The sequence below is a fragment of the Anomaloglossus baeobatrachus genome, chromosome 11 (genome assembly GCF_048569485.1).
Source record: "Anomaloglossus baeobatrachus isolate aAnoBae1 chromosome 11, aAnoBae1.hap1, whole genome shotgun sequence".
Lineage (NCBI taxonomy): Eukaryota > Metazoa > Chordata > Amphibia > Anura > Aromobatidae > Anomaloglossus > Anomaloglossus baeobatrachus.
Genome location: NC_134363.1, coordinates 56,942,406 through 56,969,180, shown reverse-complemented (window position 1 = coordinate 56,969,180; position 26,775 = coordinate 56,942,406). Strand labels below are relative to the sequence as shown.

General features: G+C 45.9%; 1 protein-coding gene across 2 annotated transcripts in view; it reads right to left on the bottom strand.

Moving 5' to 3' along the window:
- Positions 1–484: 484 nt before the first annotated feature.
- LOC142256285 (immunoglobulin superfamily member 1-like) overlaps positions 485–26,775 on the bottom strand; it is a 41,694-nt gene continuing 15,403 nt past the window's right edge. Inside the window, exons 3-7 of one of the 2 annotated variants that reach the window (XM_075327892.1) lie at positions 25,925–26,200; positions 23,825–24,091; positions 20,948–21,223; positions 15,469–15,653; positions 485–1,524 (exon numbers count right to left, since the gene is read on the bottom strand). In XM_075327892.1, the coding sequence (XP_075184007.1) occupies positions 1,363–1,524; positions 15,469–15,653; positions 20,948–21,223; positions 23,825–24,091; positions 25,925–26,200 (1,166 nt within the window). In that variant the 3' untranslated portion in view covers positions 485–1,362. The remainder of the gene's footprint in view (positions 1,525–15,468; positions 15,654–20,947; positions 21,224–23,824; positions 24,092–25,924; positions 26,201–26,775) is intronic. The other variant, XM_075327894.1, reaches the window with a different exon arrangement.

The following is a 26,775-nucleotide window of genomic DNA, read 5'->3' as shown; positions in this document are numbered from 1 at the left end:
CCTGTTAGGCCATTTTTGTGCAGAGCAATGATGGCTGCACGTGTTTCTTTAGAGATAACCATGGTTAACTGAAGAGAAACAATGATACCAAGCACCAGCCTCCTTTTAAAGTGTTCAGTGGTGTCATTCTTACTTAATCATGACTGATTTATCGCCAGCCCTGTCCTCATCAACACCCACACCTGTGTTAATTGAACAATCACTAAAACAATGTTAGCTGCTCCTTTTAAGGCAGGAATGCAATGATGTTGAAATGTGTTTTGGGGGTTGAAGTTCATTTTCTTAGCCAATATTGACTTTGCAAGTAATTGCTGTTAAGCTGATCACTCTTTATGACATTCTGGAGTATATGCAAATTGCCATTAGAAAAACTTAAGCAGTAGACTTTGTAAAAATTAATATTTGTAGCATTCTCAAAACTTTTGGCCATGACTGTACATACAAACATTTACTCACACGTACACTCAGCTTCATAAATTACATATTTTCTTGTTCATCAGTTTAAGGTGCACAATAAAATATTAATGATCAGGAGGGGCGCAGAGAGACACAGTTCACATATACACATACTATGCTCATTCAGACCCCAAAGCAATGAGGCAGGGACGTGCCATCTTAATCTTATGTACACAGAAGGCCAGGCATGAGATTGGTAATAAGAGTAAAGCAATCATTCCATGACTCTGGTTAGTGTCTCAAGGGCCTCAATTAAGCCATTGCAACCTTGCCCCTCTGATGACATTTTGTATGAGAAACCACAGTACAGGCTGGGAGGTTCAAACCAAACCTCATCAGAAGTGGAAAAAAATAAAAACACATAATAAAAGGATAAAAGGAATGGTAGGATTTTGTATTGATGTAAATTATAAAAGTAGTTCGTTTTTAAAGGTAAACAGTTAAGACATTGAGTTTTAGGTTCACTTGTAAGTTTTGACAACATCCAAAAAAAGCCAAAATAAAAAACCTTACTAATAAGGAGACTTTCCTTATGCGTCTTCTACTTGAAAAACTGATGTTTTGACTCCTGGAAAGACCCGCAGTGTGAACATACCTTAACTAATAAGGCCGATTAAGAAAAGTTGAAAAGCGAATTTCTTATGAAGGAGCCTCAGTTTTAACAAAAATGAATCTTGTTGATTTATATACTTTATGACTGTATACTATACAATGTAGTGCGATACAATATATGTAATATGCTGATTAAATATTTACCAAATAGGGGGAATGCAATTATTTCTAACAAGGGATGTTTTTTTAAAACCACACACACATTTTTCTTTGTTTATATAGTCTTACAAAATTGCTACAAAATCCAGTATTTGTCCTTCAACTTAATATCTAAACTCTGCAAACATGATGTGATTATAAAGCTGTAGTGACATCTGGTTCCAGAGACGCCTCCTCCGAGATGTTTGCTTGTTGCTCTTCTTCATCGTTCAGCGCCTCAGTCACAGCCGAAACTACAGTGGATGGTGAAGGGGAGGTCAAGCTTTTCTCCAGCGGATCAATCTTCATCTCTGAAACCTGCATGTATAAGAAAAATGATATATGACCGACAGTGTATATAGAAGCAGGACTGTGTCTTGGTAAGGGTCACTAGGGGGAACTAGCTTCATATTTTGCACATGTACCAACATTTCCCTACCATTACCTGCTTTGCTTGACTTAAGCTCATGTTTCCTCACAGTTTATTGCCCTTTTTATGGCCTCAATGCAGTGCAGTGTTCCTTCACAAGGTATAATGCCCCAACAGTTTGCTCCCCACACAGTATGGTACCCCAACACATAGAATAATGACTCCACAATTTTCCCTACAATGACCCCACAACTCCCCCTATACAGTTTGATTTCCCAAGTGTGACCCTCACAAAGTATGATGCTCCCACAGTGTCCCCCTCACAAAGTATGATGCTCCCACAGTGTCCCCCTCACAAAGTATGATGCTCCCACAGTGTCCCCCTCATAAAGTATGGTGCTCCCACAGTGTCCCCCTCACAAAGTATGGTGCTCCCACAGTGTCCCCCTCACAAAGTATGATTCTCCCACAGTGTGAGAGCATCATACTTTGTGAAGGGAACAGTGTTCCTCTTCACCTAGTTCCCCTCCTCACAGTTACCTCTCTATACAGTATGATTCCCCCACAGTCTCTCTTCCTCACATTAATATTCCCTAGCTGGGTTTTACCTCATACAAAGTATTCACCTCCATATACTATGATGTCCCCACAGTGCCCCTCTCACACAGTACCATTCCCACAGCATAATTTACTCTATGCAGTATGATGTTCCCATAATTTACAAACAAAATATCATACCCCCAGTGTGCACCTTACTCACAGTAAGGTGCCCCCAACATAGTATGATGCCCCCATATTATCCCCCACACAAAGTATGCTAACCTAAAGACTCCACAACACAGTATTATGCCTCCAGAGTCCCACCACCCCTTAACGTTTGATGGCCCAAGTATCTGCTTAACAAATTATGATGCTCCCACAGTGTCTCCCTCACAAAGTATGAAGCTCCCACAGTGTTCCTCTTCACCCGGTTCCCCTCCTCACAGTTACCTCTCTCTACAGTATGATTCCGCAACAGTCTCTCTTCCCCACAGTATTATGCCCTAGCTGGGCTTTACCTCATACAAAGTATTTACCTCCATATACTATGATGACCCCACAGTGCCCCTCTGTCATGGTACCATTCCCATACCATGATTCACGCTATACTATATGATGTTCTTACAATCCACTAAAACAATCTCATACCCCCAGTGCACTCCTCACTCACAGTAAAGTGCTCTCAACATAGTATGATGTCCCCATAGTGTCTCCCACACAAAGTTTGATAACCCAAAGGCCTCCATTACAAAGTATGCCTCCAAAGTCCCACGACCCCATAAAGCTTGATGGCCCAAGTGTCTTTTTCACAAAGTATGATGTTTGCAAAGTGTCCCTCTTCACCTGGTCCCCCTCGCCATATTAACCACTCTACTCAATATGATGCCCTCACAGCACCCCTTCCACAGAGAATTATACCCTACTAGGACTTTACCTCTTACACTATCATACCCCCACAGTGTTCCTCAGTGCTCCTCTCACACGGTATAATTGCCCACACAGTGGTTTAACCCATACAGTATGATGCCACTACACTCCCCTACACACACACACACACACACACACACACACAGTACAATGCCCCAGACTATCCCTCCAAATAATGAATGCTCCTTACAATGTACGATGTCACAGCTCTCCTCAAAAATTCAATTGCATTTAATGCTATATACTGCAGAAAATGGTTATGTATCTAACTAATTTTTAATCTAATAAATAAGACTGCAAATCTGTGAATTTGGATTATCCTCATTTGCACCACAGATGAATAGTGGAGATACCCGCTGCACCACTGTATTCAACAGTATTTGCATTCCCATGTAGAGATGAGCGAACCGGTCCCGGTTCGGCTCGAGGCGGTTCGCCGAACGGGGGGTCTGGCTCGAGTTCGGCTCGTCGAACGTTCGACGAACCGAACTCGAGCCCATAGGAAACAATGGCAGGCAATCACAAACACAGTAAAACACCTAGAAAACACCCTCAAAGGTGTCCAAAAGGTGACAAACAACTCACAACACAACACAAACACATGGGAAAGTGACAAGGACATGTACTCATGCGAAAACAAAACAGCTGGACAAGGAAAAAGAGGAGGACACACAGATATAGGCATGGCACGCCCTTCTAAAGTCATGTAAAACACCGCAAGGTGACTCCAAGCGGAGTCTCCCTTTTTTCCAAAAATTGGGCCCCACACACCCACCCCTTCAGTGGCAGCAGTTGTGCCCCAGTTGTACACTTCACAGCTAGATTTGCATCAAGCACATTCAAAAATACGCCATTCTTATCCGTCCCCAGGATGACACCGGGGTAGGTAGCAAAGTCTTTCCTGATCCCAGCTCTGTTCATCTTGGCTTCTTTTAAAAACACAGCAAGCAAGGGTTACTCCAAGCGGAGTCTCCCTTTTTTCCAAAAATTGGGCCCCACACACACCCACCCCTTCAGTGGCAGCACTTGGGCCCCAGTTGTACACTTCACAGCTAGATTTGCATCAAGCACATTCAAAAATACGCTATTCTTAACCGTCCCCAGGATGACACCGGGGTAGGTAGCAAAGTCTTTCCTGATCCCAGCTCTGTTCATCTTGGCTTCTTTTAAAAACACAGCAAGCAAGGGTTACTCCAAGCGGAGTCTCCCTTTTTTCCAAAAATTGGGCCACACAGACACCCACCCCATCAGTGGCAGCACTTGGGCCCTAGTTGCAAACAGGATGTTTTGATTTGCATCAAGCACATTCAAAAATACGCTATTCTTAGCCGTCCCCAGGATGACACCGGGGTAGGTAGCAAAGTCTTTCCTGATCCCAGCTCTGTTCATCTTGGCTTCTTTTAAAAACACAGCAAGCAAGGGTTACTCCAAGCTGAGTCTCCCTTTTTTCCAAAAATTGGGCCACACAGACACCCACCCCATCAGTGGCAGCACTTGGGCCCTAGTTGCAAACAGGATGTTTTGATTTGCATCAAGCACATTCAAAAATACGCTATTCTTAGCCGTCCCCAGGATGACACCGGGGTAGGTAGCAAAGTCTTTGCTGACCCATGACTTGTTCATCTTGGCTTCTTTTAAAAACAATGTAAGCAAGGGTTACTCCAAGCGGAGTCTCCCTTTTTTCCAAAAATTGGGCCACACAGACACCCACCCCATCAGTGGCAGCACTTGGGCCCTAGTTGCAAACAGGATGTTTTGATTTGCATCAAGCACATTCAAAAATACGCTATTCTTAGCCGTCCACAGGATGACACCGGGGTAGGTAGCAAAGTCTTTCCTGATCCCAGCTCTGTTCATCTTGGCTTCTTTTAAAAACACAGCAAGCAAGGGTTACTCCAAGCGGAGTCTCCCTTTTTTCCAAAAATTGGGCCACACAGACACCCACCCCATCAGTGGCAGCACTTGGGCCCTAGTTGCAAACAGGATGTTTTGATTTGCATCAAGCACATTCAAAAATACGCTATTCTTAGCCGTCCCCAGGATGACACTGGGGTAGGTAGCAAAGTCTTTGCTGACCCATGACTTGTTCATCTTGGCTTCTTTTAAAAACAATGTAAGCAAGGGTTACTCCAAGCGGAGTCTCCCCTTTTTTCCAAAAATTGGGCCCCACACACACCCACCCATTCAGTGGCAGCAGTTGTGCCCCAGTTGTACACTTCACAGCTAGATTTGCATCAAGCACATTCAAAAATACGCCATTCTTATCCGTCCCCAGGATGACACCGGGGTAGGTAGCAAAGTCTTTCCTGATCCCAGCTCTGTTCATCTTGGCTTCTTTTAAAAACACAGCAAGCAAGGGTTACTCCAAGCGGAGTCTCCCTTTTTTCCAAAAATTGGGCCCCACACACACCCACCCCTTCAGTGGCAGCAGTTGTGCCCCAGTTGTACACTTCACAGCTAGATTTGCATCAAGCACATTCAAAAATACGCTATTCTTAACCGTCCCCAGGATGACACCGGGGTAGGTAGCAAAGTCTTTCCTGATCCCAGCTCTGTTCATCTTGGCTTCTTTTAAAAACACAGCAAGCAAGGGTTACTCCAAGCGGAGTCTCCCTTTTTTCCAAAAATTGGGCCACACAGACACCCACCCCATCAGTGGCAGCACTTGGGCCCTAGTTGCAAACAGGATGTTTTGATTTGCATCAAGCACATTCAAAAATACGCTATTCTTAGCCGTCCCCAGGATGACACTGGGGTAGGTAGCAAAGTCTTTGCTGACCCATGACTTGTTCATCTTGGCTTCTTTTAAAAACAATGTAAGCAAGGGTTACTCCAAGCGGAGTCTCCCCTTTTTTCCAAAAATTGGGCCCCACACACACCCACCCATTCAGTGGCAGCAGTTGTGCCCCAGTTGTACACTTCACAGCTAGATTTGCATCAAGCACATTCAAAAATACGCCATTCTTATCCGTCCCCAGGATGACACCGGGGTAGGTAGCAAAGTCTTTCCTGATCCCAGCTCTGTTCATCTTGGCTTCTTTTAAAAACACAGCAAGCAAGGGTTACTCCAAGCGGAGTCTCCCTTTTTTCCAAAAATTGGGCCACACAGACACCCACCCCATCAGTGGCAGCACTTGGGCCCTAGTTGCAAACAGGATGTTTTGATTTGCATCAAGCACATTCAAAAATACGCTATTCTTAGCCGTCCCCAGGATGACACCGGGGTAGGTAGCAAAGTCTTTCCTGATCCCAGCTCTGTTCATCTTGGCTTCTTTTAAAAACACAGCAAGCAAGGGATACTCCAAGCGGAGTCTCCCTTTTTTCCAAAAATTGGGCCACACAGACACCCACCCCATCAGTGGCAGCACTTGGGCCCTAGTTGCAAACAGGATGTTTTGATTTGCATCAAGCACATTCAAAAATACGCTATTCTTAGCCGTCCCCAGGATGACACCGGGGTAGGTAGCAAAGTCTTTCCTGATCCCAGCTCTGTTCATCTTGGCTTCTTTTAAAAACACAGCAAGCAAGGGTTACTCCAAGCGGAGTCTCCCTTTTTTCCAAAAATTGGGCCACACAGACACCCACCCCATCAGTGGCAGCACTTGGGCCCTAGTTGCAAACAGGATGTTTTGATTTGCATCAAGCACATTCCAAATCCACAAGCATTTACTCTCCCCAGGATGACACAGGGGTAGTAAATTCCTTCTGGATCCATGACTTGTTCATTTTGATGAACGTCAGTCTGTCCACATTGTCACTGGACAGACGCGTGCGCTTATCTGTCAGCACACACCCAGCAGCACTGAATACACGTTCAGAGACAACGCTGGCAGCTGGACACGACAAAATCTCCAAGGCGTAAGTTGCGAGCTCTGGCCATTTTTGTAGGTTTGAAGCCCAAAAGGAGCAAGGCTCCAGTTGCACAGTCATGGCATCGATGTTCATTTGGAGATACTCCTGTATCATCCTCTCCAGCCGTTGACTATGTGTCAGACTTGTTGTCTCTGGTGGCCTTGCAAAAGAGGGTCTAAAAAAATTATGAAAAGATTCCATAAAATTGCTGTTACCGGCACCAGAAAAGGTCCTACTGGTACGGGTAGACTGTTGAAGATGACGAGACCGTCCCATGTTTGTCAAGTTACAACTGGGAGATTCACTCCCTGCACCTGCACGGTTGTTTGGTGGAAAAGCCGAGCTAAGATCTAGTAACAGCTTCTGCTGATACTCCTGCATACGTGCGTCCCTTTCTATGGCTGGAATTATGTCACAAAATTTGGACTTGTACCGGGGATCTAATAGTGTGGCAATCCAGTAGTCATCATCACTTCTAATTTTGACAATACGACTGTCATGTTGGAGGTAGTGCAACAAAAAGGCACTCATGTGTCTTGCGCAGCCATGCGGACCAAGTCCATGCTGTGTTTGTGGCATAGAGGTGCTACCCGTTCTTTCTTCCTCTGACATCTGACCCCAACCTCTTTCAACTGAAATTTGACCAAGGTCTCCCTCATCCGCTGAGTCTTCCATGTCCATGGACAGTTCGTCCTCCATTTCTTCATGTTCTCCTGCACCTTGCTCAACATTTCGCCTGCTACTATGCGCCCTTGTCGATCCCTGTCCCCCATGGTCCCATGCCTGCTGCGTTGGTGATGATGAACGTCTGGACCTTCGTGATGTTGTTGTCCCTTGCGCATATGAATCCTCCTGTAGTTCCTCCCCTTCATGTTGTCCCACCCCCTGACTCCGAATAGTGTTTAGCGTGTGCTCCAGCATGTAAATGACTGGAATCGTCATGCTGATAATGGCATTGTCAGAGCTAAACATATTCGTCGCCATGTCGAAACTGTGCAGAAGGGTGCATAGGTCCTTGATCTGAGACCACTCCATCAGGGTGATCTGCCCCACCTCTGCATCTCGTTGGCCCAGGCTATACGTCATGACGTATTGCACCAGGGCTCTGCGGTGCTGCCACAGTCGCTGTAACATGTGGAGAGTTGAATTCCAGCGTGTCGCCACATCGCATTTCAGGCGATGAACCGGCAGGCCGAAAGACTTCTGGAGCGATGCAAGTCGCTCTGCTGCGGCGCTTGAACGGCGGAAGTGAGCTGACAGTTTTCGTGCCCTGTTCAGAAGGCCATCTAGGCCGGGATAGTGTGTTAAAAATTGCTGCACGACAAGGTTCAACACGTGAGCCATACAAGGTACGTGTGTCACCTTGCCCAGGCGAAGTGCCGCACCCAGGTTTGCAGCATTGTCGCACACGGCCTTACCAGGCTGCAGTTTGAGTGGAGACAACCATTTATTAAACTCGGACCGCAAAGCTGACCACAACTCCTCAGCTGTGTGACTCTTATTACCAAGACATGTCAAGCTAAAGACCGCCTGATGCCGTTGCGCTCTGCTGCCAGCATAGTAATGAGGGGTGCGTGATTCCTTCTGCGCAGTGAGAACGCTGGTGGCCTGACCAGGCAGGCTTGGGGCGGAGGTGGAGGACCCAGATGAGGTGGAGGATGCAGAAGCAGTGGCGGAACTTGGACAGACAGAGGATTGACACACAAGTCGTGGGGACGGCAAGACTTGTGCAGCAGACCCTTCACCATCTATCACCATAGTTACCCAGTGCCCAGTCAGCGACATGTAACGTCCCTGTCCATGCTTACTGGTCCAAGTATCGGTGGTGAAATGCACCCGTTCACACACAGAGTTTCTCAAGGAAGCGGTGATGTTGTGTGCGACATGCTGGTGTAGCGCGGGCACACCTTTCTTAGAGAAGTAGTGGCGACTAGGCATCTGGTACTGGGGCACAGCGACAGACATAAGGTCTCTAAAATCCTGTGTGTCCACTAGGCGGAAAGGCAGCATTTCGGTAGCCAACAGCTTACAGAGGGATAGAGTCAACCTCTTAGCTTTGTCATGGGTCGGAGGAAGTGGCCTTTTATTTGACCACATCTGAGGGACAGAGATCTGGCTGCTGTGTGTAGACGGTGTTGAGTAGGGTGTCCCTTGAAAAATGCAGGTTTGTGAGGAAAGTGCAGGCGGAGACATGATGTTGCCTTCATCCAACGTTGGTGCTATCGATGTCTGAGAGAGCTGTACACACTCACTTGTTTCCCCTTCCAAACCAACTGACGACCTTACAAGCAAACTGCCTGTTGCGGTTACAGTGGTGGAAGTTTTGCGTGGAAAAACAGGTGTGGCAGCTGTCCCCACAGTCCTAGAAGATGAAGAGCGCGCGGATGCAGTGGAAGGGGCGGGCGGTGGATGGTTCGCTCCACTAGGCCGCATTGCAGCACGGTGAGCTTCCCACCGGGACTTATGATATTTAGTCATGTGACGATTCATGGAAGAAGTTGTCAAACTGCTGAGGTTTTGACCTCTACTAACAGAATCATGACAAATGTTACATATCACATGAGTTGGGCGATCTTTTTCGATGTGAAAAAAGGACCAGGCTAGGCAAGGCTTAGAGGCCATGCGACCTGTTGATCCACCCCGAATAATGCTCATAGGCAGAGTGGTGGCTGAGGATGCAGTTGTAGACGTGCTACCAGTGCTCCGACTCTGTCCAGGAAGGCGCAAGGTAACTTCGTCGTCGGTTGCATCCTCCTCCACCGCCTCTGTTGACCTCCTCGAGTGCCTGACTGGGGGTTGACAGTAGGTGGGATCTAGAACGTCATCATCAATTGTTGTGTTTGCACTCCCCTCCCCCTCAGACCGAGCCTCTTCTTGCCCTGACGGAATATTTAAGTTGTCATCCCAATCGGGTATCTGCGTCTCATCTTCATCAGTATGTTCCTCATTGTCTATAACCACAGGTGTTACAGTTTGTGACAAAGGGTCAACATTATGCTCAGAAACTTGGTCCTCACGGCCTGAATCTGAGTCACAAAGGTTCTGGGCATCACTGCAGACCATTTCCTGTTCTGTACTCACTGTAGCTTGGGAGCAGACCTCTGATTCCCAGGCTATAGTGTGACTGAACAGCTCTGCAGACTCAGCCATCTCAGTTCTACCATACTGTGCAGGGCTGATGGAGACTTCAGAGCTGGGAGAAAGCAAGTTTGATTGGGATGACAACTCAGAGGACTGGTGTTTTTTGGATGCGGTACTTGAAGTGGCAGAGAGGGCACTTGTTGGACCACTTGAGATCCATTCAAGCATTTTCCTTTTTTGCCCATCATCTACCTTTGTTCCTGTTGTTCGTGTCCGTAACAAAGGGAGCACATCGGATTGTCCACGGTAAGTAGTAGACATCTTACTTTTGCTGGTAGATGGTCTATCTTCAGCAGATGATAATGGAGCTTTGCCACCTTCCCCACGGACAAAACCTTTTTTGCCTTTTCCACCACGCCTCTTCCCCTTTCCACCAGCATCTGTCATTTTGCCACTCATGTTGATTGCGACAAGATTGTGGACTGAAAATGTGGTAGTAAAAATTGAGAGGTGGTGAAGATTGCAGTGGTGGTCTAGCTTTATTAACAGCAGAATAATAAAGAATAAATATCCCTGACAATGCAACTTAGTTATAATTAGTTGGAGTGTGCAACGCAGGCAGACGTGCTGCAAATGTCTTTGCACTAGTGGGACTATAGCAAAGTCCAATAGCCACGTATAGGATGCCACTAGGTACACTGAGTGTTTGCTAGTATAATGGCTTGGTTAGAATGAGTTGTAGTGTGCAACGCAGGCAGACGCGCTCTGCAAATGTCTTTGCACTAGTGGGACTATAGCAAAGTCCAATAGCCACGTATAGGATGCCACTAGGTACACTGAGTGTTTGCTAGTATAATGGCTTGGTTAGAATGAGTTGTAGTGTGCAACGCAGGCAGACGCGCTCTGCAAATGTCTTTGCACTAGTGGGACTATAGCAAAGTCCAATAGCCACGTATAGGATGCCACTAGGTACACTGAGTGTTTGCTAGTATAATGGCTTGGTTAGAATGAGTTGTAGTGTGCAACGCAGGCAGACGCGCTCTGCAAATGTCTTTGCACTAGTGGGACTATAGCAAAGTCCAATAGCCACGTATAGGATGCCACTAGGTACACTGAGTGTTTGCTAGTATAATGGCTTGGTTAGAATGAGTTGTAGTGTGCAACGCAGGCAGACGCGCTCTGCAAATGTCTTTGCACTAGTGGGACTATAGCAAAGTCCAATAGCCACGTATAGGATGCCACTAGGTACACTGAGTGTTTGCTAGTATAATGGCTTGGTTAGAATGAGTTGTAGTGTGCAACGCAGGCAGACGCGCTCTGCAAATGTCTTTGCACTAGTGGGACTATAGCAAAGTCCAATAGCCACGTATAGGATGCCACTAGGTACACTGAGTGTTTGCTAGTATAATGGCTTGGTTAGAATGAGTTGTAGTGTGCAACGCAGGCAGACGCGCTCTGCAAATGTCTTTGCACTAGTGGGACTATAGCAAAGTCCAATAGCCACGTATAGGATGCCACTAGGTACACTGAGTGTTTGCTAGTATAATGGCTTGGTTAGAATGAGTTGTAGTGTGCAACGCAGGCAGACGCGCTCTGCAAATGTCTTTGCACTAGTGGGACTATAGCAAAGTCCAATAGCCACGTATAGGATGCCACTAGGTACACTGAGTGTTTGCTAGTATAATGGCTTGGTTAGAATGAGTTGTAGTGTGCAACGCAGGCAGACGCGCTCTGCAAATGTCTTTGCACTAGTGGGACTATAGCAAAGTCCAATAGCCACGTATAGGATGCCACTAGGTACACTGAGTGTTTGCTAGTATAATGGCTTGGTTAGAATGAGTTGTAGTGTGCAACGCAGGCAGACGCGCTCTGCAAATGTCTTTGCACTAGTGGGACTATAGCAAAGTCCAATAGCCACGTATAGGATGCCACTAGGTACACTGAGTGTTTGCTAGTATAATGGCTTGGTTAGAATGAGTTGTAGTGTGCAACGCAGGCAGACGCGCTCTGCAAATGTCTTTGCACTAGTGGGACTATAGCAAAGTCCAATAGCCACGTATAGGATGCCACTAGGTACACTGAGTGTTTGCTAGTATAATGGCTTGGTTAGAATGAGTTGTAGTGTGCAACGCAGGCAGACGCGCTCTGCAAATGTCTTTGCACTAGTGGGACTATAGCAAAGTCCAATAGCCACGTATAGGATGCCACTAGGTACACTGAGTGTTTGCTAGTATAATGGCTTGGTTAGAATGAGTTGTAGTGTGCAACGCAGGCAGACGCGCTCTGCAAATGTCTTTGCACTAGTGGGACTATAGCAAAGTCCAATAGCCACGTATAGGATGCCACTAGGTACACTGAGTGTTTGCTAGTATAATGGCTTGGTTAGAATGAGTTGTAGTGTGCAATGCAGGCAGACGCGCTCTGCAAATGTCTTTGCACTAGTGGGACTATAGCAAAGTCCAATAGCCACGTATAGGATGCCACTAGGTACACTGAGTGTTTGCTAGTATAATGGCTTAGTTATCAGTTGGAGTGTGCAGAGGACAAGAGGGTACAGTGGCAGGATTGTGGTGCTCTGGGTAGAGGAATGGAAGACTGCCTTTCTATTCCCTCCTAATGGTGAAATGCAGGTAGGAAATCCCTGACCTGGGCTACACAGACGCTGTTGCTGTTTGCAGGACCTGTCACCTATGGCTCTCTGACCCTGCCGGTTGGAGCCCTTAAAAGGACTGCTATAAAGTGCTCTCCCTAAGCTGTCTAACGCTGTGTATGCAGCGCATACAGCTGTATCGGCTATAGGACTCAGGAAGACGGAGCTGCGACAGTGATGTCTGACACCAAAGACGCAGAAGGCAGATAATGGCGTCCGTGAAGAAAATGTCCGGTTTTATAATGCAGGGACATGTGACATGCAGATCCTATCACACATGCCGTTGCTTCTCTGGCTCAAAGTCCACTTAGCTGTGTGTGTGTCTGGGATTGGCTGACATGCTGGCCCGCCCCACAAGACGCGCGCGCTTAGGGAAGGAAGACAAGAAAAAAAAAAAAAAAAAATGGCGATCGCCATTATAGAAACAGCAGTGATCTGAAGGCGCTGTTCACGCACACTATACACTGAAATGTGATAATAGTTTGATTCACAGAGTGACTTACACTATTACAGCAGAAACCAAGCTATGATTTAGCTGTTTTTTGGCTGCTAGAACCGTTCTCGAACGTTTCTAGAACTACCGAGCTTTTGCAAAAAGCTCGAGTTCTAGTTCGATCTAGAACATGCCCCAAAATCACTCGAGCCGCGAACTGGAGAACCACGAACCACGAACCGCGCTCAACTCTATTCCCATGAGGCAGATATAGATGAAAGCTAGACATATCGCCCACATTCTGGGAAAGAAAAACAGCCCCCCAAATCCAGGACAGTCCTCCTAGAGTTTTACTGCCTAGTATTAGGGGCCAGTTTTATTAGCGCATGTGGCAACATTTCAGTGCCCTAACAGACTTGAGAAAGGTTATGTTATAAAACCGAAACATTGCCACATAGGTCAATAAAGAGTCCTTAATTTTTTGCAAATTGAACTGAGGTGTCTATCTATCTATCTATCTATCTATCTATCTGTCTATACGGATGAGCAAAAGGGTAACAATGTTTTGAACTTTTGACTTTCAGGCTCCATATCTCACCATCCACTACAGCTTTGATTGTGAGACCTTCATTTTATAGGCAATCATCTTGGCTATCTCATACATAAATTTGACTTGCAACTATTTAGCATATGATTATGTAACTGTATTGTTACTGTTTTGCTCCTGATGGAGGATACATTTTTTTTCTTCCTGTATACTACAAATTACAACCTGTTCTCACATTCCCTAATAGCTCAGTGTGTTATTAGGTTGATTCCCAAGTGAAATGTCACTGGTTCGAATCAAGGAACAGCCATGAAGTAGATTTCCCAAGAAAAGAGAAACAACATCATCCAGCTTATCGATAGAGGTCTCTCGGCCAAGAAAATTGCCCAACTGCATCATGTGAGGCCATGACAGATGGAAGAATATGTAATTAAGTCCGTTCATCCATTCAAAAAGCCAAGAGGTGACGTCCAGGCAAAATATCGGCATCAACAAGTCGGCTCATCACTAGGTCTATCAGTTCTGGTACGACAAACACGGCAGTGGAGGCGGCTCATAGGCTTCATAATAGTGAGATCACAGACGTCCATGCAGGAACCATGCAACATACGTTACACAAGTCTGCAATGGTGGCCCGAAAAAAGGTGAAGGAGCCTTGATTTCAGTATCGTCATAAGAAGCGTCGGCTCGAGTTTGGCAAAAAGTGGACAGAAGATTGGAAACTGGGGATTTGGAGCGATGAGATGAAAGTCAATAGACTAGGCTCAGATGGGGCAAATGGGTCTAGAAGAAACAAGGGAAAAAAGGGGCTAACAGATCAAGATATTGAAGGAATTGTCAAGTTCGTTGGAGGAAGCCTGATGATGTGGGGATGTGTTACTTCATACACTCGAGAGTTATTGGTAAGAAAATGACGACATAGCGTTCCAGCAGGACAACGACCAGAAGCATACGTTGAGATTGGAGAAGAAATGATTCAATGACAATGAAGTAGAGAAGCTGGATTGGCCCCACAGTCCCCAGACCTCAACCCAATCCAACACTTGTGGGTAAAGCTGAAGAAATGCTGTATACATCCCCAAGTGAGCTGACCAGTATGCACCAACACTGGGAATGTGTAGAAGAAACCTGGGATCAGATTTCAGTGGAGACATGCTCAAATCTGATCCAGAGCCCAGAAGGATACAGGCAATGGTGAAAGCCAAAGGTGGATTTATAAAATACTAAAAAAAGGAAAATGTTGATATGTATGAGATAGCCAAGATGATTGTCTATAAAATGAAGGTCATCTCAAGCTACAAGCTGTAGTGGATGGTGGGATATGGAGACTGAAAGTCAAACGTGCAAAACACTGTTACCCTTTTGCTCATCAGTGTATCTATAATTTCAGATCAATATTATATTGATCATTTCATTGAACAATTACTTGAAGGCAAAATATTTATATGCATATCAAGATTGAAAGAAAAAAGTTGTTGTGTGGATCAATCAACAGAAATTGCCGCAGCTACCCACCCCTGGGCATCAGCCGTGTTGCTTGTGTAGACGGCAGGCGGTAATCCTCCACATACACTGGGCAGGTGGTGCTTATCCCCCAAGCAAAAAAAGTTCCTGGATAGAGTCCAACAATAGAGATAGGGCAGCACTCACCAACGTCCAGTAAAAAAGACTTTATTTATTCATGGTGCAGGTAAAAAGGCAGGAGCAGAGTTGACAGCAGGGCTGTCGTCCATGAGGGGGCCCTGCTGTCAACTCTGCTCCTGCCTTTTTACCTGCACCATGAATAAATAAAGTCTTTTTTACTGGACGTTGGTGAGTGCTGCCCTATCTCTATTGTTGGACTCTTAAAAGTTGTTGTGTACCTGAGTGTAGTCAGACTCAACAGCCAGTTTCTTCCTTGCGGCCGGTAGTTTAGGAGGATGTGATCTATTTTGCTGACGGTGTTTGAAATGTGTCACAAAGATAATAATTAAAGCAATCAGGACCATTGTTGAAATAAGGAGTCGAATTATATTTCCTGTTGTATGGTCTCGAATTCTTGAAGTTTCTTGAAATGGAAAATGAAAAATTGATGATTATTATGCAACAGATAAACAACTGCCCACTAAAACTGAGCTGAATCGCACATCACCCTAAAAGTGACTGCGCTATATTACCAAAGATACGGCTAAATAATAAATACAAACACCTGAACTCCTGTCTCACCCTCATTTTTTGATTGAGGGAATCAAAAAGATGTTATGGCAAATGTTGGCCCTTGTGTCATGCAATGTTCGGCTCTGCACGCACTTCGTGGCACAGTGGGATCTTCTGCGGCCATTTCCTTCCCTTTTCTTTATTCCCCTGTACACATATGGTCTCAGATTTGTGTTTGAGTGCAGTGTGTATGAGTTTACATTCTCTCTTGTCCGTGTCATTTAATTATTGTGTTTTTTGAGCCGCCCCAAGGGTGTGGGAGAAGGGGAGTAACATCAGGGCTTGGACAGAAGTCAGGGTCACGCTGGGGGCTCGAACCTGGCTACCAACAAGCCTACCTCTGATATAAGGGACAGCACAGGGTCTCGAGTCTGAGGGCCAGCCTAGGGGCCCCTGTCCTGTCATTACATACCCCATGATACTTTGTTACCTTAAACGAGGGGAATCACATATTTATGGCAGCTGTTGGCGGCAAATTAAGAGAGTTGCCCAATTTTATTGAACACTTTGTAAGCCTGTTGCATATGAGCTGAGTTCCCTGGGAATTCGTTGGAAAAGGGTGACTTATGGTGCCCCTAAACTGCGGGTAAAGAACAAATTTAGACTAGTTATGGTCGCCAAATTTTTGGTACTCCAGGAACAAGTTCAAGTCAAATCTGGGTCCCGTACAAACTTTTAACCAAAGTCTGGCTGATCCCAGCGAACACTTTGAACAAACATAGGTCCACTCATCTCTATAAACGTATACATTGGAAGAAAAGATTGTTTATGTAGCCACAGAGTAAGGACCTTCAAAATCAGTAATTTCCCTAGGATCTCTATCTAAAGCCTAGGCTGTTATCAGTATCTCAGGCAAATATATAGCTATAGAGCCTACATAGAGCCTTTCCCACAAAAAAGCCTCTACGATAAGTGTCAGGGTCTTCCTATAGCTTTAGCTCAAGCGCTCTAATTCTGCCCCATAGGGAACCAAGGGTGGCAAGCACTGACTTTCAACTTGGTGCTGCTGTTATCTCAATTGGCTGTACTGTGTGCATATCTGCTAAATATATCGAGTGCAGTACCTGAGGGGCGAGCTCTGTGTCTGCTAGGTTGACAAGTAAAATGTCTCTAAATAAAATGGCCAAATTATACAGAAAAACCATTGACATTGCTGCCTTATACAGGATGTTCCAGAATACAGTATACAGTATATTGCCTTGTAGGTTGACTTGGAGATTGGCTGCAAAACTACTTGTGGCGCCCTGGACAAGCCAGGATGTCACAGGTACTGCAACAACACACCCCACACCCCAGATAGGCACATCAGCCGCACACACAAAATCCTTGTTGCCTCCCTCCAGGGGCTGATCTCCACACCAGGTGGGGTGGAGCCAGGTGGTTGACCCCACCCACCGAGGAGTTCACAGTCCTGGAGGCGGGAAAGGACAGAGTTAGAGGGAGTTAGGACAGTGAAAGTGAAGGAGTGAAGTGGTAAAGGAGCAGTCTGACCGTGTCCGGGTACGTGGCCCGGGCACAGAAACAGCAAGGTTGGCAGACGGTGGTGACCGTCTGCAGGCGAGGCCGATTGAAGCACAACCGTAAGGCCCGGGGACGGGCAGTGGCCCGCCGGTACCGGACCGGGGAGCGAAGAGAGGCCAGCACCATTCGGCAGGGCCTACGGACCCCGACCAGGCTTGGAGTCGCCATTAAACTGGTCAAATCCGTCAGCGACGGGAACCTCCGGGGTTTCCCAGCAATAAAGACCCGACTGAAGGCAACCGCTCAACCGTGAAGGGAAATACAGCTACCACCACAGCTAGCGTTCCCAGGGCCAGCGCCTGCGGGCAAAAGGGGCTCCTCCGGCAAACATACCGCTGGGGAGCGGGTTACCGGTGGGAAGCCATCGGAGCCGAGAACATAACACCGGTGCAGGGAGAGACAGTTACCGCCAACCTACCGGGAGTGACTGTCGCAGCCGTCTGTTTTACCAGAGACTCCGTGTGCGTTGCTGGCTGAGTAAGTACCACCGTGCCATCTGGCACTGCGCTTCCCCGTGACCCTGCACCTGGCCAAGCCCCACAACCCATCAAACAGACAACCACTCCGGGCCCCGGGAATACCACAACCCCCCTACCCACGGAGGGGAGGAAAACATCCCAGATGCTCCCTGTCGTCACTCCCGGGATCCCCGTACAGAGCAGCAGTGGTGCCCCAACCTCACCACACACCGTGGGTGGCGTCACAAACCGACACCCCAAACACCAACAAAACACCCCTTTCACTCACGGGCGAGGAGCGCCGCTGGAGTCCCCAGATCCAGCCCACCGCTCGAGCCACCGAGCAGCAGCAGCAGCAGCGCCGGACCCGAGCGTGGTGAGCGCAGCGCCCCGCCGCCCGCGACATTACTTATAACATCTTAGTCTGAAGATTGCTCTGGCTGCCTCTGTTCCTAAGCGCCGCGGCACTGGCACCGCCACTATAGTTGCTGTTGGCAACCAAAGCGCTTATAATAATAATAATCTTTATTTCTATAGCGCCAACATATTCCGCAGCGCTTTACAATTCAGGAGGCTCATATACATATACATATCATATACATAAACATATACAAACAAGTAACAATTATAGAAGATACAATATTTAAAGAGAAAAATGGCAACCCTGCTCGTGAGAGCTTACAATCTACAATGAGGTGGGGAGAGGGGCAAGGTACAGGTGCTTATTTACAATGACAATCCAGCCATCTCATGGGGGATAGATAATGGCTTCCTGGACCAGTTGGCCAGAGCCTTGAGATGCATTTGGGTGCCATGGAGTTTGACATGGGGTTATGTTCTGAGAAGTTGTAGAGGGATTAGGTGAAATTAGTTTGGCTAGGGAGTGTGATAGGCCGCCCTAAAAAGATGCGTTTTTAGGGAGCGTCTGAAGCTGAGTAAGTTGTGATTTGTCCTAACTTCTTGGGGTAGAGCATTCCAGAGGTTTGGTGCAGCTCGGAAGAAGTCTTGGATTCGGGAGTGGGAGGTTCGAATTAGTGTGGATGTTAGTCAAAGTCATTTGCAGAGCGTAGAGAACGGGTGGGATGATAGACAGAGAGGAGGGTGGAGATGTAGGGGGGTGCCGCACTGTGGAGAGCTTTGTGGGTGAGAACAAGCAGTTTGAATTGGATCCTGTGATATATGGGCAGCCAGTGCAATGACTGGCACAGAGCAGAGGTATCTGAGTAGCGGTTTGCCAGATAGGTGACCCTGGCTGTTGCATTAAGGATGGACTGTAGAGGAGAGAGTCTAGTTAGGGGGAGACCAATTAATAGAGAATTACAGTAGTCAAGGCGAGAGTGGATCAGGGCCACGGTGAGGGTTTTTGTCGTTTCCATTGTGAGAAAGGCGGCACGGCACCAGCACTACAGTTACTGTTAGGCCTAAGCCACACGTGAGAAAATCGGTGCGAGTGGGATGCGATAAAACATTGCATTCCACTTGGACCAATATTAGCCTATGTGTTAGAGCATATGAGCGATTATTTTCTCAGCCCTAATCGGACCGAGAAAACAATTGCAGCATGCAGCGACTGTAATGCTTATCAGTTGAACCCTCATACTTTTGATAGTAATTTCCCTTACCCTATTTAAATCTTATGCAGAATGTTCTAGAATACAGTGCATTGCCTTGTAGGTTTACTTGGAGATTGGCAGCAATAACTACTTGTAATATCTTAGTCTGAAGATTGCTTTGGCTGCCTCAATTCCTTGGCGGCATTGGCACTGGCACCAGCAAAACAGTTGCCATTAGGCAACCCAGGCACTTATCAGTTGAACCTTCATACAGTTGGTAGTTGTGTCCCTTACCCTATTTAAATCTTATGCAGCATGTTCTAGAATACAGTATATTGCCTTGTAGGTTGACTTGGAGATTGGCTCCAAAAACTACTTGTAACATATTAGTCTGAAGATTGCTCTGGTTGCCTCTGTTCCTAGGCGGCACGGCACCAGCACTACAGTTACTGTTAGGCCTAAGCCACACGGTGAGAAAATCGGTGCGAGTGGGATGCGATAAAACATTGCATTCCACTCGGACCAATATTAGCCTATGTGTTAGAGCATATGAGCGATTATTTTCTCAGCCCTAATCGGACCGAGAAAAAAATTGCAGCATGCAGCGACTGTAATGCGAGACTCTTTTCTCTCGCACCCGTTCAAGTGAATGGGGCGAGAGAAAAATCGCACCGCACTCGCGGTACACCGGCGTACCACGCGTGCAGAACGAGAATCGCAATAGCCGGCTACCTAGGAGAGAGGGAGAGAAATCCCTCCCCTCCTCAGCACCGGCCCGCCCCTCCACAGCGCCGGCCCGCCCCCCGCAGCTGAGGTCCGCTCGCGGAGTTGGACCTCAGTCGGAGGGATACTAGCATGACACTCGACTCCTGCTGTGCTACTAGCGCGAGACGAGTATCATGCGAGCGTCACACTAGTGCCCCATGTGGCCCCGGCCTTAGGCAACACAGGCCCTTATCAGTTGAACGCTTATATTTCTGATAGTGATTTCCCTTACCCTATTTAAATCTTACGCAGGATGTTCTAGAATACCATGTATTGCCTTGTAGGTTGACTTGGAGATTGGTTAAAAAAACTACTTATAACTTCTTAGTTTGAAGATTGCTCTGGCTTCATCTTTTCCGAGGTGGCATGGCAGTGACATCGGCACTACAGTTGCTGTTAGGTAACCCAGGCGTTTATCAGTTGAACCCTCATATATCTGATTGTTGTGTCCCTTTTCCTATTTAAATCTCAAGTCGTCAGTCCCTGACTGCCATCTTTTAATGCACCTCATGGCGCTACCTAGTACATTAATATTGTAGTATGTTAATAAAAATTGCAGGAAAATAATAATAACATTTATTCACTTATATAGCGCCATTAATTCACAGCGCTTTACATACAGCAGCAAAACACTGACAATGTTTCGCCAGCATCATGGCTTAATCAGAGGATTTTTTGGTGTCATCTCCTAGAACTAATTTACAATCATAATCCATATTTTACCATTTACTAGATCACTACAAAGGCTTCCTACCATGGCAAAGAAGTTTCCGATTCCTTGTTAATATATTATCCCCACTTTCTAAGTGTTTTATGTTTTACAATAGACACTTTGTGCTTATTCTTACCTTCGCCAATCACAGCGGCATCACTGATAAGAGAATTTGCAAAGTCTCTACCCATCCGAATACGATATATACAGTAATATCTCTGATGAAATTTCTCAATGTACGGTACTATAAAATTTACTTGATTTAGTTTGACCACATTTTTTTCATCTATGACATCTTTGCTTTCATTAAATAGTTGGAACCACATCTTTTTACTTTCTTCTGGTGCCGTACAGATAATTGTCAGTTTGCCTTCTTTATCATCCTCCAAAGTGATTGAAGGGCTGGGGAGAGCTGAATTATATAAAAATTAAAAATATGTCATGAAATGATAATGTACGAACACGTAAACATACAGGTACAGCCAAAGCTGCATTCATAGTCTAAAATCTCAATTTCCTGCTATACACCTGTCAACCAGCAGAATTATAAATGCAGCTCTGGAGTATAACGCAAACTGTAACTCAACATAAACAACATTAGATATTTACAAAGTTTACAAGTTCTACCTCTTACATCTCTTTCCCTTAGAGCAACAGTCTCTTATCTAACAATTTTTAAATAGAGTCTAAAACACATGAAAAAGAAGTACAAAATTTAAAGGGAATCTGTCACCAGGTTTTTGCTATCCCATCTGAGAACAGTATGATGTAGGAGGAGAGACCCTGATTCCAGTGATGCATCATTTACTGGGCTACTTGCTGTGATTTTGATTAAAAACTATTTTATATTCTGCAGAACTACCTGTCCTCTGAGTACTGACCTCTGTATAACCCCACCCACACATTTGATTGGCAGTTTTCCGTGTACACTGTGCATAGTCAGAAAGCTGCTAATTTATGTTTGCATTACCTGTCAGCAGGTTTTCTAGTCCTCTAGTGCTAATTTACTGCTACTAAAACAACAATCTTATCAAAACTAAAATAAGCAGCCCAGAAAGTGAGACATCTCTAGAATCAGGGTCTCTGTTTCTATGTTATGATGCTCTCAGATTAGGTAGAAAAAACCGACTAGCATATTGCACCAAATTTTGGTGCGTTTTTCGCCAAGTTCTAGGCCTAAAAAAATTGATAAATTTGTCTCAGTAGGTAGAGTGTGAATATGGGTCTGCAATAAAAACCCATAAGAACTCAGTATGTCATCCTATGTTGTTGTTACGCAATGTTCGGCTTTGGATATGTAGCGCCCCTGAACCCATCAGGGTGATGCAAGGTTCTGGATCCCCACCAGGATACAGGGCCTATTCCCCTACACCCAGAACTCCAGTGCCTGTAACACCAAAAACCCAGTTAATCCCAGTTTTCCCCAACAGTGCCCCATACAATGGTACCCAGCTAAGGTGGGACCATGGATGGCCGCCGAGAGGTGGAGCCACTCCAGTCCACTAGTTGACCAGGTGGGAGGGGCAGACTGTGGACAGAGAGAACACAGGAAGTCAGTAGTCAGAACTGCAGTGACTGTGAAGAGTAGTGAGTTGAGTAGTGACTGTAGAGGTCTAAAGGTGGAAGTGAAATGACACTCTGACTCGGGTTAACGGTGACCTGGTTGGTACCCAGGAGAGGTGGTTGCCGGTGGAGTGCGGTGGAGTACTCCCAGAATTAGACACCGACGGGGTACAGGACCCTAGGAAAGAGCTTCAAGTCGACCTGCTAACACCTGCACAGCAAAAGGGACCATCAAGGACCTCGCTGACCCTAAATAATCCGAAGACTCAGTAGCAAAGGGAGAACCGGCGACAGGACGAGAGACTCCAACCCCATAGGGTTCACGCTACCGTCAGAAGTGGACAAACCACATAACGGGGACCCCCAGTGTTCCATACCACTTTCCAGAGACAGGTGCAGGGGAAGAAAGTACCAGAGAAACCAAACTGGCACTGGGACGAAGGGAACCTGGAGGCGAAAAGAGACGGCCTTGGGCCCCCAGTAACCAACTCAAAACAAGTGAGTAAACCAGTTGCACTGAATACCTGCGTGGACTCCCTTCTTCCAACACCCACTGCACCATAAACCCACTGTGGCAAATCACTACCAGCCCCAGTAGAGATATTCTGCAGCAGCGGCTCCCTACACTTAACCGCAACACCGCAAGTGGCGTCACATATAAATTTTATTCAACAACCCCCTGTAAATGTCCCCATTACAAAAAGAGCCCAGGGCATGGAACCGGGCAACGACCACCACCGTGACATTCCCAAGAGAGACACTGACCGGGACCGAGTACCCCATATCCCTGGGTGCTACATATACACCTGCTGGCACAGCGTTGTCGGACTCTGTTCACTCCACAGAATCTGACAATCAAACTGAGGCTTCTGGATTGTTCAGCCAGAGCCGGGCGTTGGCTGGTTCAGGTTCACTGGTCTTCAACCCTGCAGGAGTTAATTCCTTCTGGTGGTTATCCTGATTATGGTGATCCATGTTGCGCTTCTGAGTGGTGTGAGTGATCCCCTGTTGTGCGTTGCTTCCTCCCCTTTGCGTTGCCCCCTAGTATACATATTGTCTCACCTGTGTGTTTTGAGTGCCGTGTGTTCGAGTTTCCGTTCTCCCTTCTCCGTGTCATTTTGTGAGGATTTGTCTTTGTGTTTTCCAGCCCGCACCGAGGGTGTGGGAGAGGGGGAATAAGACCAGGGCTCATACATGAGTTAGGGTCATGCTGGGGGCTCGGACCTCGTTACCGTCAAACCTACCTCCGAGATAAGGCACAGCGCTGGGACTCCAGTCTGATGGCCAGCCTAGGGTCATGTGTCCCATCATTATATACCTCGTGATACCTTGTGACAGTGGTGCTACAGACTAATTCCCAAAAAATTGCATAGGGTCAGGGGAGGGTGAGGGCAGGAAGATCTTACTGATAAGTTCCCCTTAAGAAAAGTTTGAATTCATACATTCTTACCTTTAACGTTAATCATCAAAGGTTCGCTGAAATATGACTCCATCTGTAACTTTTCGTACCTACAAGAATACTGCCCAGCATGCTCTTTATTGGCATGGTGTATGACATAGGTAAATGGATTGTTGTCATTTTGTGCTATTGGATCGTTACCCTTGAAAAGGGTAAAAACTATTTCTGGATACGAAGAATTGCAAATTATGGTGATATCCTGTCCCGGCTGGACAATGCTCCTTGGTTGCACAGAGATTGTTGGTGGTTCGTATCTGTCTGTATAAGAATCACATAAACAATAAATTATATCATGGGCATAGTTTATGGGCTGAATTGTTTAATGTGAAAAGTGTAACTGGATGGACATGTCTTATAACAGTCTAAAAACCTAGGTCATTCTGGTGTAGCTTAAAGAGGACATGTGAAAGCTGGCCATCTTTTGTTCTTATTTTATTACTGTAGCTCCACTGAGTATGCTGTTTTGTTTATTCTTAAAATCTGCCAAACCATTCCAGAGATATTCAAGTGCTGGGCGCTCACAAACAAAGCTCAATATGAAGATGAAATACAGTAGTAAATCAGAGCTCGTCATGCTCAGATGATTGCTGTGTAGCCTCCAACTCAACCTTCAATGCACGTTTCGCTGAAGCTTCCCCAGAGGCTTTCAGTTGGTATATTTTCTGTAAGGGCTGGCTGTATCCTCTCATTCTCCAGCTTACATGTATATGGAGTTGTGCCCTATTGGCACAGTTGCACAATGTGAGATATTCCACTTGGCATTACCAAATTGATTTCAAACTTACTAAAGTCAGCACTGCATTTTTTTTCTCTTTTTTTCTGCAGGAATTATCCATTTATCCCATGTTCCAGAGACATAAGATGGTAATACATTTTTATGGTCTTTACCAAATGGGCGTGGCACACAGCATAATAATGTAGAGCTGCCTAAAGATCCACCCCAGAGGATCCTTTGAGCCACTCCACCATTTTAAAGTAGTAAAGTAGTTGCAACAAGTGTCTAAAGCTGAAAAACCCAATGCCTCCTCTGCCACATGAAAGGAACCGGAAGGCTCCTCTGCCACATGAAAGGAACCCAAAAGCTCCTCTGCAACATGAAAGGAACCGAAAGGCTCCTCTGCCACATGAAAGGAACCGAAAGGCTCCTCTGCCACATGAAAGGAACACAAAGGCTCCCCTGCCACATGAAAGGAACACAAAGGCTCCTCTGCCACATGAAAGGAACCCAAAGGCGCCTCTGTTACATGAAAGGAACCCAAAGGCTCCTCTGTTACATGAAAGGAACCCAAAGGCTCATCTTCCACATGAAAGGAACCTAAAGACTCCTCTGCCACATGAAAGGAACCCAAAGGCTCATCTTCCACATGAAAGGAACCCAAAGGCTCGTCTGTCACATGAAAGGAACCTGAAGGCTCCTCTGCCACATGAAAGGAACTGAAGGCTGCTCTGCCACATATGTAGGCACGATTTCAGTGAGTTGATACACACGGCACTTCTTGGGTCGTGTTCAAGTAGGGTCCAAAACTGTCTCAAGTAGATGTAGAAACTTGGCACTCAAGATAAATGTGAATAGTGGTCTTTTATTGAGAAGAACTTGTAGGACCAGCACAAGCATAGACGTTTCGGTCAAAGACCTTCATCAGTGTGCGTGTCGGGGGTCCTCAGAAGGTATAGCAGCTTGGAAACTGGTGTAGTCAGGTATGACGCGGTGTCCACCGCTGACTATGTGGCAATTTGGTCCTACAAGTTCTTCTCAGTAAAAGACCACTATTCACATTTATCTTGAGTGCCAAGTTTCTACAACTACGTTACAGATTTCAGACTAGAGCCCAGAGGCTTAAAGCTCAACTTTTACTTCTAGATTTCTAAGATCTCAGTAAGAGTGATGATAAGTCCCACTCCAGGAACATCCACGAAATGAAAGGAACGCTCACTATAGGTGCAGTTTACATAAATTCCGCCCAAGGTGAGGACCGTGAAACATCTATTTGGAATCATATATGCATCACTAGCTCTTTGGCACAAATATCGGTAAGATATGATTGTCACGCACCATACCCTTATACTAAAAAATAGTATTTGCCTTCTTACCGCTGACATATAGGTACAGAGGATCGCTGACCTCTGATAACTCTGAATTCCTCTCGTATTGGCAAGTGTAGAGTCCGCTGTCATTTTTTCTTAAATTTGTGAATGTAAATGTTGGAGTGTCTTGATCCGCTATTGGGTCCTTATTTCCTTCTTTTCGCCAAAAGAATCGTTGAGCATTTAACGAATCTGTGCAATTCAAAAAGGCCGTGCTCCCAACCATATGAACGTCATTGGCATCTTCTGTATTTATTTCTAAGGTGGGCTTAAGAAGCTTTCCTACATTGAAAAGAAACAAAACCACACGGAGATTCAGGTACAAAAAGTGCTAACGACAAATTAGTGTGGGAATAAGTGTGTTAATATTTTTTAAGTTGTTCTATTACACATAAAAAAAATAAATAAATAACTCATTTGTATATAAAGGCAATTTTCTCGGATTCAGAAGATCCCTGTCCTTGTCTGGTCACCTCTAGTAGACTACATAGGTGGTCAATAACTATAATACCGTGCTTTCCCAAAAATAAGCCCTAGCAGGAATTTTTATTTTTTTCAGAGTATGCCTTAAAGAAGATTAACCACCAGGATTTTCATATATAAACTAAAGCCAGTGCTATACTGGTGCTATCATGCTGATTCTATACGTACCTTTAGTATTGAGATTGGACGTATCGTTTCTGAAATATAGACAAGTAAAGTTTGTGACATGCACTGTTATTTGATTGGGAGGTACAATGGAATATCTAATAGGTGGGTTGGGTTTTGCTTGTTATTCCCTCCCCTCTCTGCTGCCTGTCCTTCCTCCCTTCTGTTCTTCCACCCCCTGTAGTAACAGAGACAGGGGAAGGAAGGCC